An 18,659-nucleotide genomic window follows, 5' to 3' on the forward strand; every position below is an offset into this window, starting at 1 on the left:
CATACAACAAAAGAACACATGTGAAAAATTGATTTGTTTCTTTGTCCAATAGTAATCAATTCAGAGAAGCTGATGAAACAAAAATTTTCAATGCAATAATATTTTCAAAGCAATACACTATTTCTCAAAGTTTCTAGATTTTAGTATTAGAAGGATTTTGTGGTCCACGTTTCTCAACAATAATTAGTTTATGTAACCCCCAACCTCTATAAACATTTTTTTGTGAATCACACATGAATTAGCCAACAATCATAAAAAAGAGGCCAAAGAGCATGTGCTGGGCAGCTACTCTCCCGGTTTCTGGCATGTGTATGCACACTGGCCAGCTGGTATTCTGGTTTCCAGTGTGCATGCGTGTGCGAAGACCAGGTACCTGGTGCGCACACATGCACCAGAAAAGCAGCCACCCAGTGGACGCATGCGCACCAGGACGCTGCTCTTCCAGTTTCTGGTGCTCCCGCACATGTGGACAAGCTGGCCAGCGCACCAGAACCTGGAGGAGCAAAGGGCGACAGCCCGCATGCCTGGAGAGATGGCTCTGTGTGCATGTGCACCAGGCAGCTGCTCTTCCAACACACACGTGCACACGCTCCCCTTTCAGTACTCAGTGCTGAAAATATTCGCCAACATTGTAATAGAATAACAGAAAAACAGAGATGGAAGGGACCTTGGAGGTCTTCTAGTCCAATCCTCTGCTCAAACAGGAAACCCTATAACATTTCAGACAAATGGTTGTCCAATCTCTTAAAATACAAAAAGAGAGGGAGATATAATACCCCTTTATTGAAAAATATCTACCAGTAATAAAGTTGTCTCCATGGAGTTGTTTGTCGAGGGATCGACTTCAAAAAGATTTGCTATGGAGTATGCTGGCTGCCTGCCACAAAATGTTGTCTTTTTGCATGAAACTGAAATGCAGTGCTTTGCCTACTTAAGAGGAAACTTAGGCTCAATGGCAAAACCCAACCTAAAGCCCATGAAGAAGATGAGTATCAAGCTGCCTTTAGAAATAGAGGAAGGAAACTAGGCAAGAGGGCCTCAAAAATTCTGGACAGTTTAGTTTGGATAGCTGTCTGAAACAAGCCAGGATTTTTACAGAACCATTGCTGTGACCGCAAAGGACATTGTCCAAGTACCTGACAACCAGTCGAGAGCCAGCAATTTATAAAATATTATTGCATTTGAGCAAAGTGGGGAGAGTGTCATGCCCTTGTAATGACTCACCAGCACAAGCCATGTTTTGAGAACCATTGTAGTAATGCAATGCAATATTATCCTCACACTAACAATTAGGAGCTGCCTACTGGCTTTTCCAGTTCATAATTAATTCCGATTAAAATAAGAACAAGAGCAGCTTTTTTCATTTACATCTTATCAAAGTACAACTCATTCTCTGGCAACATCTATGATCTGTCATGTCCCCATGGTGTTGCCTTTCTCCTGTCCTCCGTCGATTCACAAGACAGCCTTAAGTCATGACTAGCTGTACAGATGTTTTCCCTTAAGCTGTTAGGAACCAGTGACAATTTCAGGGGGCATACAATCAATCTCTTAATCTTAACTATCCATGTTAGCAAATGTACAGCCCACTACCTATAGCTTACTTTGGTGTATACAATCCTTTCCTTCTGTCCCTTATAGTTCCCTTAATTTTTTATCTGTGTAAAAAGAGCTGATTTCACTGCTAGAAGATTCCCCCTTCTCATTATTATTTGCCCACAGGCTTGTTTTCAAGTGAGTTTGGTACCCCTTTGAAAAAATATATTAAACTAATTCTCAAAACAAGCACCTCTGATATCTGGTTTGTGGAGTCTGGGATGGAGCAGGTTTGAAGTATCGCTCCTGTTTTATTGCTTCATATAATGAACTTGGGGAGGTACTGGGTTTTGACAAGTGACTAAATCTCTGGTGTTTAGTAGTGCTGCGATCATTTGCTGCCAGCTGGTTATGTTCAGAAAAGGGAAGATGGCCGAAAACAGAAGGTTTAACCAAAGGCTTTGCTTAACATGCCTGTACACTGAAATCAGGATGTCACCAGAACTGAGGATAGAAAGGCAGAATAGGAGTCAGCAAGTTTTCTGCTGGTTTAGTTTTCTGCTGGTTCAGGGATGAGTGAGTAGCATTTTGACTGAGCCATGAGGAAAGACTTACAATTTAAAAAAAAAAGCTGGTAGTGAGAAATTGGCCAATTTTTCAGATCTACTTTTAAAAAACAGTGAAAAGTACACTGAATTCTGAATATGATGCTAAATTGTATGTTTCGTGCTGTGAATGCAGAAAGCAGTAGAGGTAGCATCAAATGGAAAAACACTAAAATCACAGAGGTCTAACTTTATATTCCCCATTGCTCCCTCTAAATGTTATTGAGGTATTGTAGGACAATCAGAAATGAGTCAAATTGGGAAAACTGAGAATCAAGTATACTCAGACACTTCAAAAGATCTCGAAGATCTCTGTAGAAATTTAACTTTTAGCACAGGGCTAATTTTTAATGTGTCCCATCAACAAGAATAGAGCTCTTTATCATGTGCATTTCTAGAACAAATTCAAAACTAAATAGAGGTTTAATGCCACTTGCATTCTCTAACTGTTTTAATGTTCTACAGATTGCCATCAATTTGATGACCTTACCGGGTGTCCTCTGGCTCCGACAGGCACTCCACCGTGCTGGGCTTCTGTTCCATTCACCGCAATTCCATCCAGGATCAATAAAGAGAGACCAAGGTGGGCTCCGCCCCCAGAGGCAACACTCCACGGTCGCCACGACAGATGTGGATTTGAGATTTGAGGGAGGAGGGGCTATTATGCTATGAGGCAAGCCCCATTGTGGTCTCCTTCACTGTTGGCAAATTGCAAGCATTCTGGGTCAAAAGCTTGAAGAGGAGACCCTATAAAGGTAAAAAGAAAGAATAGGTTTCTTATTCATGTTTTATCTTAAGTCCTTCCCTTTCTCTCGACTTTGGAACGAAAATTTAAAAACATTCTAATTCACTGACATATACATGTAACATGCTGGTTATAATTTCTGAATCTTTCCTCCTAAATTCTCAATTTTTGCAATTCAAAACCACAAAAAGCAGGATTAAAATATACAAATGAAATACAGTTTTGTCTATGCCTGCTTATTATGAATATATTTTATATGCCAAATTTTAAAAAAATATGAGGAAGAAAAAAAGAAATATTTTGAGCACTGACAAATTGGCTGAATTTTACATGCATATAACCAAGGAAGAACTATTCTAGCAATTATCCCCCTTCTTCTTGTGATGGTGCCTTCCTCTCATCTCCAGACATCTGTTGCTGTACTGGTGTTAAAGCAGCATCTCCCCCCTTATTCTCACATTATGTATCAGCAGCCTAAAAGTGCATGAAATTAATTACTTTTTTCAGCACTTCTGATTCTGGAAACAAAGTAATGTAACCAGTAGTGGAATGATCAGAGCTGAATGTTTAAATGTTTTAGTCGATGTGGGACACCCTCCCCATCCCCCAGTCAGTTTCTTCACTGTGATTCTGTTATTCATTCTGCAAAGATTTGGACAAAATGCTTTAAATTATTGGCTCACCTTCACCCCCAATGATGGGGGTGGTGGTTAGCATCTTATCTTGGTAAAGGGGAAAGGCCTGTTGTTAGGCCAAGAATCAAGTGGCCTGGAAAAGGCAAAAGATGTGAGGCTATCAAGGCATTTCAAATAGTGCCCTGGAATATTGCCCAGATTGTATTTCCTTCAGTAATGCCCACATGCAATGAACACTTGCACATTATTTATTTAAATATTTATTATTTATTCATTAGCTTTGTACAACCATTCAGTTCAGAAATGATTCTAAGGTGGTGTACAATACTAAAAACAGTCTAACAATTAATAAGAAATGATAGCAATAATAAAGAACAATCTTCTGTCTCAGCCTCATGCAAGTGCTCTCTGAAGGATCTTAACATCCAAATTAGCCTAGGGCAAAACCCCAGGTTTTAAGGAGTTTTTAAAATAAGGTGTGTGTGGGGGGGTACAAATTTCAGGTAAAATGCTGTTCCCGAGGGCAGGTAGTGACCAAGAAAGTATGCTTCCTGTGTCCCATTGACCCAATATGCCAATATGTCAGAACATGCCAACTGTGTGAAATTGAACAGGTAAAAAATATCATGGAGACTTTATAGAAAACATAGAAAATAGAGTCTACCTGATAGAATATTAATGGACCCTCAAATAGCTATGCCCTAGGCCACAAAAGTCTTTAAAGATGATAATCAGCACCCTAATTGCACTTGGAAAACTACCAGCAGACTGTGCTATGTTACATGGGCATACTGAGACATCCCATAATTACCTGGGTCACTACATTTTGGATTAGCTGCAGTTTGTAAGTGGTCTTCAGGGGCAGTCTTCTGTAGAACGTGCTGCAAAAGCCTATTTGTAAGATGACCAAACCATGAATGACTGCCTGAAGGACAGTTCAGATCACTTGAGTCCAATAGCTTTTTGAGAAGAAAGTGCATTATTATGTTTCGATACTGGCAGAACCATTCCTACCTCAAAGAAACTGACCCTATAATGAGGGCAAACTGCACACTACCTAACAAGTTAGGAGGGGGCAAGATACAAAACAAATGGTTGTTCAGGTGAGCAGACTTGAGGATTCCATCTCGTTCCCTGGGAATCACAGGTGCAAACTTGTCCCACCTAACAAATCCAAATTTCAGTCACCTCAGTGGGACCAGCCAGTCAGGTCCAACTATAAATGAATCTGAATAACTATATTAATAATATATTAAAGAATATTAGGCCTCCCGGGCTTGATTCCAAAAATCTGGATAGGGACTAAACAGAAGGAATGAAATTCAGCAGATTCTAACTCTTTTTTTTTTTTTGCTATCTGGTGGTTTTCAGGATTTCTGCAGCTCAAATCTGGCAGTAGTAGTAAACAGTAGTAAACAGTTGCATTCCTTCATATGTCTGAGTCAGTAATGCAGATGCTAATAACTTCGTGCTCTTCTTATATTTTATAGTTCAAGTTTCCTTATCCCTTTTTATTGACTACAGCTAGTATGAATTCAAAATTTCCCTTCCATAGCTCTTCTCTTCCTATTGGAATAGTATACTAATTAACATATTATTGCATTTATTTGCTTCACTCGGCTTTTGTTTGTTTTGTTCTTTTACATTTTGCTGGTCATTGACCAAATAAATATTATTGATTTTCTAAAGAACTGAAAATGTTCTTTACATTTGTTTCTATGTATTATGCTCTTGCTGCAATTCTTCAGAACTACTTTAGAATAATTATCAAGAATGTGAGCTATTAATTAGTAAGTCCCTGCAAATAAGTTCAAGATGTTTTAAAAGAAAACCATTACCTTTTACTTTTAACTTCTTCTACAAGTTGAGAATGGTAACAGTATAAACAGCATATCAGTGTCTTTCTATCATATAAGAGCCATTGTATATAAGTATAACTGTACCATAATATCTTAGGCATAATAAAAAGCATTATAGATTCTTATTGTGTTTGTATTTCATTACTAAGGAACAGACATTGAGAAAAGCTATTTTTTTGTTTGTTTTTAAGGCTTGGTAGATCTGATTTATTAAAAGGCAATATATAATTAATGATCCCATTATTGTACTCTTAAAAAACATTAGAAACATGTAACTTGGATGAGGGTACCGTGGAATGACAAGAAAACAAACTGATAGATCATCAAACAAATTAACCCAGAGTTCTCACTCGAGGCACAAATGACCAAGCTCAAATTATCCTACTTTGACACATTATAGAAAGACTCAGCTCTCTAGAAAGGGCTTTAATGCTAGGAAAGGTGGAAGCTAAGAGGATGACCAGCAGCAAGATGGATGGATTTAGTTACAGTGGTGATGAGTGCTCTATTGGGAGACATAAAAGAGCAGGTTAGGGATAGGTTGTCATAGAGAAAATCTATGAGTGTGGTTGCTGGGAGCTAAAAATGACTAGACAGCATAATCAATAAATCAAACTTGGCTCACTGTCTAACTAACATTCTGCTATATACTTCTGTTCTGGTGCTTCATAGCTGAATTCACATATGACATACTAAGTCAGGATTTTAAAAGCCATAGTTGGTTGATTAATATAATTTATAATACTTATAGTTTACTTTTAGCTGGATTCACACACCATGCTAAGCCCAAAGCAAGGAAATTACAATATAATTCCAGTTGATGTGTGAATCCAGCAATTGAAAAACTGGTCCACAGCGGGTAAATGCAATCAGACATTTAGTCTAGAGCTGCAGCCACATGGTTTCTGTATCAGCTTTGGTGTTTTATGGGATGTATCCATGCCCAAATTGGAAAGTGGATGTAGGACTTTAAATTCAACAATCTGAGCCAATGGAACAAGCCTCTTTGAAATAGCATGTACAAGTGACATGTGGTATATGAAAAGAAAAAAAAACCCGAACAGATCAAAGATCACCTCACACAACAACCAAACCAAATCATTTTGTGAATTTTATGAACACAGCATACTGAACAGTTACCTCCTCTTGTCCCCACTCAGCATCAGTTATATGAAAAGAGAGGTGTGGTTCACCACTGAGTCTGCCATTAGGCAAAATGAGACAGCAGTCTTGGACAGGGCAAGATGAGGCCCGTGGAAGCACTGTTTTGTGAACCCTAAGTGACCTTGCCTCTCTCTAGTTCATTATCAGGGATAAAAGAAAACCAAACTCTCTGTCCAATCAATTTCAGAATAGAAGACAGCACAATAGAGACATCAATTTGCCTTTGACCTCAAGCAAAATGCCTTGAACTTGTTCTAGTTCAGTTACGTTATTCCAGCTGACAGAAGCTGAAAAATCTCTTCTATGAACTTGTACAATTACTCTTAAAAAGCAAACTCTGAATCCCCACATATGACAGGACTGGATCACCAGAATTCCAAAGCTGCATAGCCAAAAGCCCACCACACCCCAGGAGACGGACTACCTAAGTCAAAAAGGCTGAGGAGGAGATGAGGGAAGGGAAGGGGAGAACTGCTGGAGTGTGTTAAAAGGATTGTATCTAGCCTTTTTAAAAACTCCACTTCAAAGTGAATACTATTAGATGCATAACTTTAAATAAAGACTTGTCCATAAGAAATAAATATCCTTATTAGAAAGATATATCAGCCCAAAGATGGGAGAGTCATAGCTTAAATAGGATCATCATCTTCCTAGCATGGAGCTAGAGCTGAAGAACTGCTGGAGCTGCTCAAAAGCAAGATTTAGCTGTAAAATTTGTTGTCCATATACAGCCTTGAAACATGATGACCATTTATACAATCTGTCACTTCCTTAAACATTTTGGCTTAGTTGATTTCTTGGACCTTCCAATTTAAAAATGTCTAAATTGATTTCTTCCTAACATATGCTCCCACCCAATGATACCAACTAAAGTTACCAGACACCTCCCCTTCCCCCCAATTATGGTGATGAAGGTTAATGAAGCTGAAATTCAGAAACTTGTGGAGGGTTGCAAGCTTCCTATCTCTCCTTCAGAAAAATTAAAACAAGGATGCAACTATTAGTTTTTAGTATATTTATGACACACAAACTTGTTTATACATGTAGCATACAGTAGAAACTTACTGGGTAAGATTATATTAAGATGGGTAGCAGGAATATTATATAGAAAGTGGCAGTGTGATGGTTCAGCAGTTAAATGCTGGGCTAGTCAGCTGGAAAGTTGAGAGCCTGGGTTCGAGACCTGAGTGCCTCATGATGAAGTGAGTTCCCGCTACTTGTCCCAGCTCTTGCTAACCTGGCAGAATTCAAATATGAGTAGATAAATAGGTACCACTTCGGCAGAAAAGGTTACTGCATTCCATATTTTCATGCTGGCCACACATGATGACAGAAGCATATCTCAGACAACACAGGCTCCCTCAGCTGACAATCGGAGATGAGCACTGACCCCTTGAACCCATCACAACTGGAAACCTTTATATAAAAAGTATTACCACAACAACTGGGGCAATAGTAGACAGATATATAAACAAGAGAAAACATATGAACATAAGAAGGAAAAATGGCCTGTTTTCTCCAAACCACTCATAAATGATTGGATATTGTTTGGAACCACATCTCCCCTATTCCCGGTTAGTAAAGATATGGTAGGCCTCAGCCCTTCCTTGCACCCCCTATTTCTCCAAGCAGTGTTCTTTCTCTCTCCTGCTGCTCTTGCTATCTCAGCCTTAACATGCTACATGCAAAGTGCTCTGTAAGGAGACCTGCAGCTCTCTGGCACATTGCCAAAACTGTGTTATCATCAAAGGAAATACGAAAACAGTCAAGCCCTGCTGGCCTCCCCAAAAGGGGAAAATATTGGGGGAAGAGAGAGGAAAAAATGCTGGGAGGCCCAGCTTTATCCTCAAATGACCTTTTCACTGGGACTCAATTCTCTTGAAATGGATTGGGAACTGAAATTTCGCAAGGATATAGACAGAGTTCAAGTAGGGGACGGAAAATCAGAGCAAAGATGGGGGAGAGGATACAGATAAATCAAAGAATAGATCACCAAGCCCTTCTATATTCAAGGAAGAAGAATAACTAGAAAAGAAAATGGATAGGAGACACACTATTTTGAATTCAGCAATGCAAAACCGTGAGCTACGATAGAAATATCATTCTATCGTCAGCAATTTAACCAGCATGTAGAATACACACCACTGTTTATTTTATAAGGTTGAAGTTCACTTTCATATTAATACTGAGCAATTATACACTTCACCAAAATTCAGAAACTTTTATTTAGTAGTAATCCTATCTTCAAGTCTTTTAAAGGATTTTTATAGAAAGGGAGTCTTTCTTCCTCCCGCCCCCCAACAACCAATTCCTAATTGTTATCTTACATTTAATCACATCTTAGTGCGGCCTACCACAACCTGATTTGGGAATTTTGGGAACTGAAGGTCACTTCATCCAGACGACATAACGAATGAAGCACAGGCAAGGGGATGAGATCACATAAAGGAAAAGGTGGAGCCAGATAAATAAAAGCAGTCTTGTTTAGTTCAAAATGCACTATCATCAGGAGCAAGAAACAGGTGTAATAGTAGTTATAATTACATAGCAGTTTCATAGCACTATAAATGCTTCACTTAAATGTCACTTTTTATACCTGCCAAAATTGTACAGGCTGAGATAATAGAAATTTTGTCTATAGTAACTCACAGATTACATGGTAGGAGCGGTATTGCTACAACCACTTTGGCCTCATCACTAAAATGTATTCATTACTAGTTTTCCTTAATGTATCTGAGAAGATTATTGGAATGACAGCAAATCAAATTTTTTCTTAAAAGGAGAGTCTTCAGAGGGCAGTAATATGTATTACAATACATATTATTGCAATAAGAGACCATTATTTAGACATCTTTGTGACATATATTAACTTCAGCTTCCAAAACATCCTGTACAATGTAATCATGATATGTTGCCAATAATCTGAATAGATATCACATTCATTCAGGTACAGATGCATAGGTTGAACAATTCAACCTAAGTTACAAAGGCAAATTATGAAAAATACTAGTTTGAAAAAATTAATGCATTTTATTTTAAAAATAAAAATAAGCTTTAAAAACTGATTTGAATTTACTTGCTAAGATAAATTATGTTAATAAATAAGTTCCAATAAATGAAAGGTTTGTCTAGAACTTGGCCACTCTTGAAAGAGTTAAGTGAAGTCAGACTTGCTTGGATAGGACGGTATCAAAAATATCTGAGGAGCAGATCCAGGGAGAAGTCAAAAAGCATCTCAGAAAAGCCACCTTTATATTTTTGTGAAGAAAATTAGATACATAGATGTGCCCATAAAGTTATTAAGATTTGATCTTGAGTCAAAGGAGTTATTACTTTTTCTGTAAGTAAATTTAGTGTTCTACATACATGAAATCCTTGTTTAGCGATCAGAATTGGGACCAACTACTCAATTGTTAAACAAAATTATCATTAAATGAAATTGAGACATGACTTTATTTCAGCTCTCCTTTGCTTTACAGACTTGGGAAGTTCATAAATGTGTGGATTGGTCACAAAGTTACTTCTGTGACTGAAAGATCAAGTTCTAAATGAAGATTTCCTATACCTGCAAAGCTGACCCCAGGGGCGGGAAGATCTTGAGATTACATTTCTGTGGCTCCGCTTTGTTCTTACCATAAAATGGAAGCAAAAAACTCTGATACCCCATATGTTGCTTAACTATAATTCCCATTTGTTCTGATACCTGACAATGTTGGTTGGTGAAGGTGGAGAAATAAACATTGACATTTGGACAGTCCTGGATTCTCTTTTCTCTTGCCGAGTTTTGCTTCCTTCATGCAGGCCGGAAACTGCAGTTCCAACATACCTCATGTGCACCAAGTTAGAAAATCATAGTAATTCATATGAAGCACTGCCACTGTTGAGATTGGCATTCTACCTGTACAGGTACAGGCAGTCTTCAACTTACAACTATTGAGATGATTTGAAGTTAAAGTGGCAGTGAAAGAAAATGGCATGACTAGTTTTCACACTTACTAGCATTGCAACATCCCCATGGTCTCATGATCAAAATTCATGCACTTGGCAACCAGCATGTATTTATGATAGATGCAGTGTTCTGGGATCATGTGATCACCTGTTGTAGCCTTTCGACAAGCAAAGTCAATGGGAAAAGCCAGATCTACTTAATCGCATGATTCACTTAACAACTGCAGTTATTTACTTAACAACAATAGCAAAATAGATTATAAAATGGGGCACAACTCACTTAACAATTATATTGCTTAGCAACAGAAATTTGGACTTCACTGTGGTCATAAGTTGAGGACCACCGGTAGTCCTCCACTTGTAATCATTCGTTTAACAATGGTTCAAAGTCATAACAGCCCGGAAAAAGTAATTTATGATCCATCCTTAAATCTATGACTGTTGAACCATCCTCCTGGTCATGTGATTGTGATCAAGTGCTTGACAATCAGCTAGAATTTATAATAGTTGCAGTGCCTTGCAGTCACATGGTTGTGATTTGCAACCTTCCCAGTCAATAAGCTGAGGAACTGAGGAAGCAAGATTTGCTTAACAACCACATGATTCAGTTAACAATTATAGTAAAAATGGTCTGGTCACACGACAACTTGCTTAACAACCACACTGCATAGCAACTGAAGTTCTATTCCCAATGGCTGTCACAGGTCGAGGAATACCTGTGGAATTTTGGACATTCTGCTCCAACATTGCCCACCACTGATTTTATATATTATTTATTTGTTAAATGTATTTGCCACCCATCGCTCCATGGGCCTACTCTAGGCATCTTATAACAATAAAAAGGAAGAAATGAAGAGAGGGTAAACAGAGCAGAAGTAAAATAATAGAACAATAAAATAAACAAAGAAAAATAAGACAATGAGAATACATCAATATGATAACTAAAAGATAGATGGGTAGAGAGCAGAGAGTAAAAGGGAGGGGTTATATCCTTTTTCCAATTGGGATGTTACTACCTCATTCGTGCCAATTGTACTGACTTAATTTTTGCCAGTGTGTTACATCAAAGTTCTCCCCATCTTATAAAAAACAGACTAGACAAGAAAATTCTGAAAACAAGTACGTCTCGTTTCTCTTAAAAGTAGATCCCTAAACTATTCAAAATTTTGAACACATTGATTATTTTCAGTTGCCCATGGCAACTTGGAGGAGTTTGCCGAATTCAAACCGTTTGGGATAAAGGGTATTAAAAGGCAAAGCTACCAGGAAGGGGGAGAGTCACATTATTCTTCCTTCCAAGTCACTCTGGTTGTGGTTATTGAACATGCAATAAACACGTAATAAACAACCTCAGTGTGGTTACTGAACATGCAATAAACATTGCTTGTGTGGTTTCCACACTTGCAACATTTGCGGCACATTTAAAATACAGGAAATTAAGACAGCGATGGGGATTGGGCTAGGAGCACACTACTTGAGGCCCTGCCAGGAACAGCTCAAATACCAGGAGAAAGATGTGTTGGCTTAACTTCAATATGATTAATCCACACGCTAAGCTGTGGGGGGGGGGGGGGGAGATAAGATGAGCTATGCAGCAGAATATGCAAAGATATTCATTTTTCCTCCTTGAAGTTCAGGACAAATTGCACAATATTGACTTTTTTTACAGAATCCAAAGACTCTGAAACAGGACTATTCATTTGCATGTGTTCCTCTATTGTTTTATTTTAATGAAAATAAGAATGTGAGTAGTCCTCGTGTTTCAAGAAACTTGCTTTTGTGGAAGGTAAAGGCAAAACTAGAAAGCAACATTTAAACTCTATAATCTAACACTGAAAATAATACTGTGGTGTGATTTCAGCTTCTGACACCTCACTTCTAGAATTAGCACCCAGCTGCAGGGGGAAATGTGAAAAGGAGGAGAGTGTCAGCTTTTACTTCTGACATGATTACTAGAAGTTTAGGCTTAAAATTCATGAATTTATTTATCCCAGCTTGTTTATTTTTATTTATCTTTAGCTTGTGTTTCAGAAGTCAATAAAGGAAGAAGTATAGTTGGATCATTTAGGAGTTCATTTACTTCAACCCACTCCATCTTCGTGGCATACACCCACTAATGAACATAAGGACACAGAGAGCAATTCTCTATTTTTACCTAGTTCTAGCCCACCTGAAGCCCGGGAACCAGTCCGGAGCGTCCGGCCCGCAGGGAGGAGGGCAAGCTGCCCCACGGGGCTCCCCCTGCCTGCTGAGGACAGTAACAGGCTGTCCTACAGGGCGCAGCACTCAATTTAATTAATTTAGAGAATCCAATAAGTCAAATTGTATTTTTAGATGTAGAAGAAATAAGTCTCACTAGGAACCAAGCACAGTGCTTTGGACCAGACTGAGAGGAAACTGGGAACCAATAGGAGAAGCTGAAGGTTGAGAAGTTTTCTCTCAATCTAATGGACCAATCAGGCTGTGTTAAACCTCACGTGACCCCTCCCTCTACTCTACTGGAAAAGATAGGTGTTTTTAGTACATTTCTTCTCATTCCAGTTAGAATTTTGAAATTACATAGAATTGGCTATATTCTTGAGATCTATTTCTCCATGGATTATGCTGCTTTTTTCAAAATGTTTATCTCGGATAAATTACATAATTGCTGATGAAGAAACATAGTATAAAGTATATTGATCATATGACGGGACTATCATTTTAAGCATCTATATAACTGTGGCTCTCCGTTTTAAGATGTCCACATTTTAAGGAACACATTGAACTATTAATACACCTCAAGGTATCTAGCCAAAATCACTTATGTAATAGTAACGTTGCAATGAATGAATGCTGTTGTGTCCCTATAGTACATGTGTTTAACTTTATATATATTATCTCAATGCAAGAAACCAAAAATTTCAGCCAGAGTGATTTAAAGAATTGCAAAGAAAGGACACTGCTGATTCCATGTCTTCCATAGTACCTGTCTTCCTTCGTCTTTGGAGAAATACTCTGCTTTAGTTCTTTCCTGGTAAAGCAAAGCACTTTGCAGTATTTTAAGATATGTTGGCAACATTTGTTCTTCTTCTTCAATTGTAGTTAACAAAAATGAACCACAATCGCCAGTGCTATACAATCTTCACACATTTTATTACTTAGCATAATTTTGTACCATCACATTCAAAAAGTATTATATTATAGGTGGTTGTTCAACATATATTGGGGCAACTCCTAGAGTCAAATGTATTTCAGAGTTTAATTTTTTGCTGAGACTTGGTTCAATTTAAACCCTGGTTCTTTGTAGTTGATTGTACTTGCTCCAAGAATAAATTGCCAGTGTTTATATATATAAAAAAAATGCTTGTGCCCAAACTTGCTAGAGAACAATTCTATAAAGATAACAACAAAAACAGCAACAGCAACAACAGCAACAACAACAGCAGCAATAATAATAATAATTGAAGCTGTTTGGTAAAACAAAAGCTGAACTGAATTTATTAATTGAAAGCACAAAAGAATTTAGCCAAGACATTGGTATGCAGTTTGGAATTGACAAATGTGAAACAATGGCAACCAAGGCAAGTAAGGTTCTAGAAGATGATGGAATACAGCTTGAGAATGAAGATCTTGTGGGACTTCAGAATCCAGACTGACAAGCACTTGGCCTACAACACCTGACATAACAATAATTACAATACGTAAAGAGCTACCTCGCTATTTGAAAATTCTAAATTTACCTGATTTGAACATTCTGACTCTAAAATAAACCACCCTACTTGGAACAACTTATATCCTCCGATGTTACCTTAACAGTTGCTAGGTCCTTGGTTAGGACTCATGTTGTTGAGCTACCAACCAGCCCCAAAGGCTGTGAATCTTACCAATGTTTAACCAAACAACAACAACAACAACAACAACAATAATGGTGCATAATACACCAGACATCACACTGGTTGAGAAAAATAAGGTTACAATCATAGACATCGCAATACCAGGTGATAGCAGCGTCGCCGAGAAGAAATATGAAAAAATCGCGAAATACCAGGACTTAAAAATCGAAATTCAACGATTATGGCACAAACCAGCAGTGGTAATTCCAGTGGTAATCGGCACACTGGGTGCTATTCCAAAAGCACTGGAATTACATTTAGAACAGTTAAAAATTGACAAAATCACCATCAGTCAAATGCAAAAGGCCGCACTGCTTGGATCCGCACACATATTACAAAAATACATTACGATGTCCTAGGCCCCTGGGTGGGGCCCGACTAGTAATTAATGCCAAATCTGGCAAAACAACTGGCTGCTGTGATACAATTCTGATGATAATAATAATATACAATTAATAATAAATGCTATAGTACCTTTGATATGTATATTTGCTCAACAGAACATTAGCCAAAGATCCTTTTTGCCCTCAATAAGTCTTTAATACTAAAATACAGTAATGAGAAGATAGCATGATATTTATCTGAAAAACACTTTTTCTGTTTTCAGGTTTAAATAGTTCAATTGTAAATTGCTCAGTGATAGACCAATGCGGTTTACCACTGCATTGATCAATAATGCAGTGATAAACCTGTTCAGAATACTTTTAAAAAGTATGAAAATATTGATTTTTATAGTTCCTTAGTTTGCATGTATCATTAAAAGTTAGTTCCAGAATAAAAACTGGTAAAAATACATTTCATAAATCTTAGGTGAAAGACTGTCCTGTCATTGTGGGAAATTCTACTTCCTGCTGTGGATTGAAAAAGGGCTGTAGAAACTCCAAGAGCTTTAGAGAGGAAAGGTTTTGGTAATTGCACGTCTTTTATTACTGAAGTAGCACAGAAGTAATCTGTTAATCATCTTCTACTTTGCATAAAAAATTGAGTAGATACTGTTTCCCTCTTGAGGATATAACTAGGGTTCTCCAAACACAAAGGTTTATCCATTGGCACCTGTTCCTTCTGATAAATTGTCAAAACTACAACTATGTTTTTCTTGGCAAAAGCTCCAGAAATTTTATTTACTCAGATTACAGCTCCTTGACATTGTGAACTTGTTTATATTGTTGCTTTTGAATTACAATAGTTGAAGATTGGAATCATTATAAAAATGGAATAATGCTACAATGAGACTGGAAGGTTGTCACACCCAAAAATAGAGGAGCAATTGCAGATAATCCATGCAGTGGTATTCTCTATAGTCCTTACTTAAGGCACAAATGATCAGGCTCAAATTATTCTACTTCAGACACATTATGTGAAGACCTATCTCTCTGGAGAAGGTTCTGATGGAAGGAAAGGGGGAAAGAATTAACATTCATAGAATCCTCAAGACTCCGCAGAACACCATCAGAATGGAGCCACCTCCAGGGGGCAATAGAAAAGGCACACTTCCTGGACCCCAAACAATGACACTTGTTAATTGAAAGGGCCTATCAGTTTGCATTACTTAGGCAAATATCAAGAGAAATAAGTGGTTCGTCAGATACCTTAAGTCATATTGAACACCCCGAATCATACCACGAAGCACAATGGTAACCAGTACAGTTCATGGAGCATTGGTGCCACATCAGTATACTGAAGGATATCCACCACTGCTAGCATTCCTGCATTCTGGATCAGTTAAAGTTGTCAAGCCATGAGATGACTAAGTGATTGCCTGTTGGGCCTCTCAATCTATGAAAGGGCAAAACTGGTTAACTACATGAAATTCAAAGACCTGCCTGGTTATAGCAGGCGATGTGAGTCCAGCAAGATCTCTAGATTGTAACCCCATTCCATGTAAATGATAGAATATCCTTGATCTTTGTAGGACTGAGGTCAAGACAATTTCATCCATACCCACACAGTCACCAGGCATTGAGACAGGAATTTGACACACTTAGCCAACCTAGAGTCAAAAAAATAGAATGCTGATAGTATTCAATCTCTAACCAGCAGATGGAATCACCAAGTGGTTTCACATAGATATTGACAGGCGGAGAGGGAGTTTCAAGCTCTGAGGCACCCAATAAAGGAAGAGCTTAGGAAGTGACCTCCTCCCCACCAATTACTGACTGGAACTTGCATAGAAGGAAGAGAACCACTGTAAAAATTGCCCCAAAGCAGATCCAGAAGGCTGCATAGATGATGGTAATGAAAGCTGCTGAGGGTCAAAGGAACACAAGGGTGGATGCATTGCTTCCATCTTGGCTCTGACACAGGTCATTGACAAATGCAACTGAAGTTGACTCCACACTGAATCACAGCCGGAAACCTGACTGAAATGGGTCCAGATAATCTGTTTCTTCCAAATTATCCCTCAGTAGCTGTAGTCTGACCACCTTTTCAACAACCTGCCTAGAAAGGAATGTTGGAGATGGAACAATAGTTACCCAAACTTTTGGATGTAGAAAAACAGCTTCTTGAGAAAGGAACATGCCAGCACATTTTTCCAGTCTGGAGGCAACATCACCTCCCTCAAAGAGGCTGACTTCATAAGTATGGACCCAATCACAAATCACCTGCCTACATAACCAAGGAGGGACCTGGATCCAAGAAATAGATGGCCAAGCTAAAAATGCGAAGAACTTTTTCCATTTCCTCAGGGATCATTAAGTTAAACTTATCCCAGGTCTCACCACAAGGTGAGTCAAATTCCAACTTGGACCAGAACTGAGCAACTTTACCTGCCAGATATCCATCTTATACCTTACAACAGTCCTGCAGAGATCCCATGGTCTGTCCCTATCCAACAGGGATCAAGTCATTCTAAATAGGACTGCTGGATAACTATCAGCAGATGCAACAAGAGCAGAAAAATAATGATATTTTGCTACCTTACTGCCACAAAGTAGTTCCTAATATAGATTCTTATTATGTTAGGTAGAATCACTCCAACTCTTCCTCCAATGGCACTCCAAGTATCTAGTCTAGTAATTTATTTCCCAGTGCTCCTCAGTAAATCAAGGAGCTCTCTAGACTGGCACACATAGGGGAAATACAGTCCAGCCAGCCATACATTCCAGCCAGTGATCAAAGCTCCAGACAATCTGCTCACAAGATCCTTGGGGGAAATGCCAATTTCCTTCTGGAACCCAATAGATTCACCAGTTACCTGGGGTGGGTCTATCAATAGGTCCCATATTCCTGCAAGGGAAGGATGACACTAGAGTCTCAAATCTTTGCTTAAGGAGGCAAAACACATTGTTTGAGTTTACACATATCAATTTTTGAATTAACTCTTTCTGGGTTTTTACTATACATAAGCTGACTAAATAGATGTAGCATCTTACAACACACCACAATGCAATCACCCTCTCTCAAACTAACCAAGGAAAGAAAATCCAAAGCTGAAACTAAGCAAGCTTCCCACACTGCACACATGCAGCCACAGAGTCTTTAACTGACCTGGTTAAGTGTGCTGTGCAAACAGACAGTATAAAGTTAAACATATACTCCATCCTGTTGTCAATAAAGCGGGAGGGGGAGAAAGCAAGACAATTGTACTGTAGTGTAGATGAATCCATGTTGTACATTATAAAAGTGCTTTATAGATACCAAATATGATTTGACTTTAAACTGCAGTTTAGACCAGCTTTCTTCACTGTGGTGCTCCAGTTGTTCTGACTGAGCATTTTAGAATTTGCCTGGCAGAAATTGGTACATCTGAAGGTCATCAGGTTAAGGAAGGCAAGACTAATATATAAAATGAAGTTGCATGAGTTATCAAGATTGTGCAATATCTTTTCAATCACAAGGAGATAGGAAGTGCTGAATATGTTTCAATTATTTCACTCATTGTTATATTCAGGAAAGACAACCTGATTTTAACTTCAAGTAAGTTAAGGTTTACTTTAGCCATGTAATAGAAAATGCAACATCTGGTCCTTGTTAGTTCACTAACATTACATATAACTAATGTACTTCCAGTCTCCTCTTCAGAGTTTGCCAGTGGTGTATGTATGTATGTGTATTCATTCACACAGCTCACACACACAACTCACTTCACCATGATGTCAGAATTGGCTCAAGCCCTTCAATAGCTGTGAAGGTATGTCTATATCAGTGTTTTTCAACTTTGATCATTTTAAGTTGTGCGGACTTTAATTCCCAGAATTCTCCAGTCAACACATTGGCTGGGAACTCTGGAAGCTGAAATTCATACATCTTAAAATGGCAAGGTTGAAAAACACTTAATCATTATTTATTGTATA

The 18,659-nt window shown here is 38.3% G+C and overlaps 1 protein-coding gene across 7 annotated transcripts in view; it reads right to left on the bottom strand.

Annotated features, from left to right (window-relative positions):
- THRA (thyroid hormone receptor alpha) overlaps positions 1 to 18,659 on the bottom strand; it is a 149,912-nt gene that overhangs the window by 51,573 nt on the left and 79,680 nt on the right. For all 7 annotated transcript variants that reach the window (XM_081931853.1, XM_081931852.1, XM_081931851.1 and 4 more), the window contains exon 3: positions 2,632 to 2,888. Coding sequence is in view for 1 of the 7 variants with exons in the window: in XM_081931857.1 (XP_081787983.1) it covers positions 2,632 to 2,684 (53 nt within the window). In the remaining 6 variants the exon portion in view is untranslated. The remainder of the gene's footprint in view (positions 1 to 2,631; positions 2,889 to 18,659) is intronic.

The sequence above is a fragment of the Natrix helvetica genome (assembly GCF_964273705.1).
Source record: "Natrix helvetica genome assembly, chromosome: Z".
In the NCBI taxonomy this organism is placed as follows: domain Eukaryota; kingdom Metazoa; phylum Chordata; class Lepidosauria; order Squamata; family Natricidae; genus Natrix; species Natrix helvetica.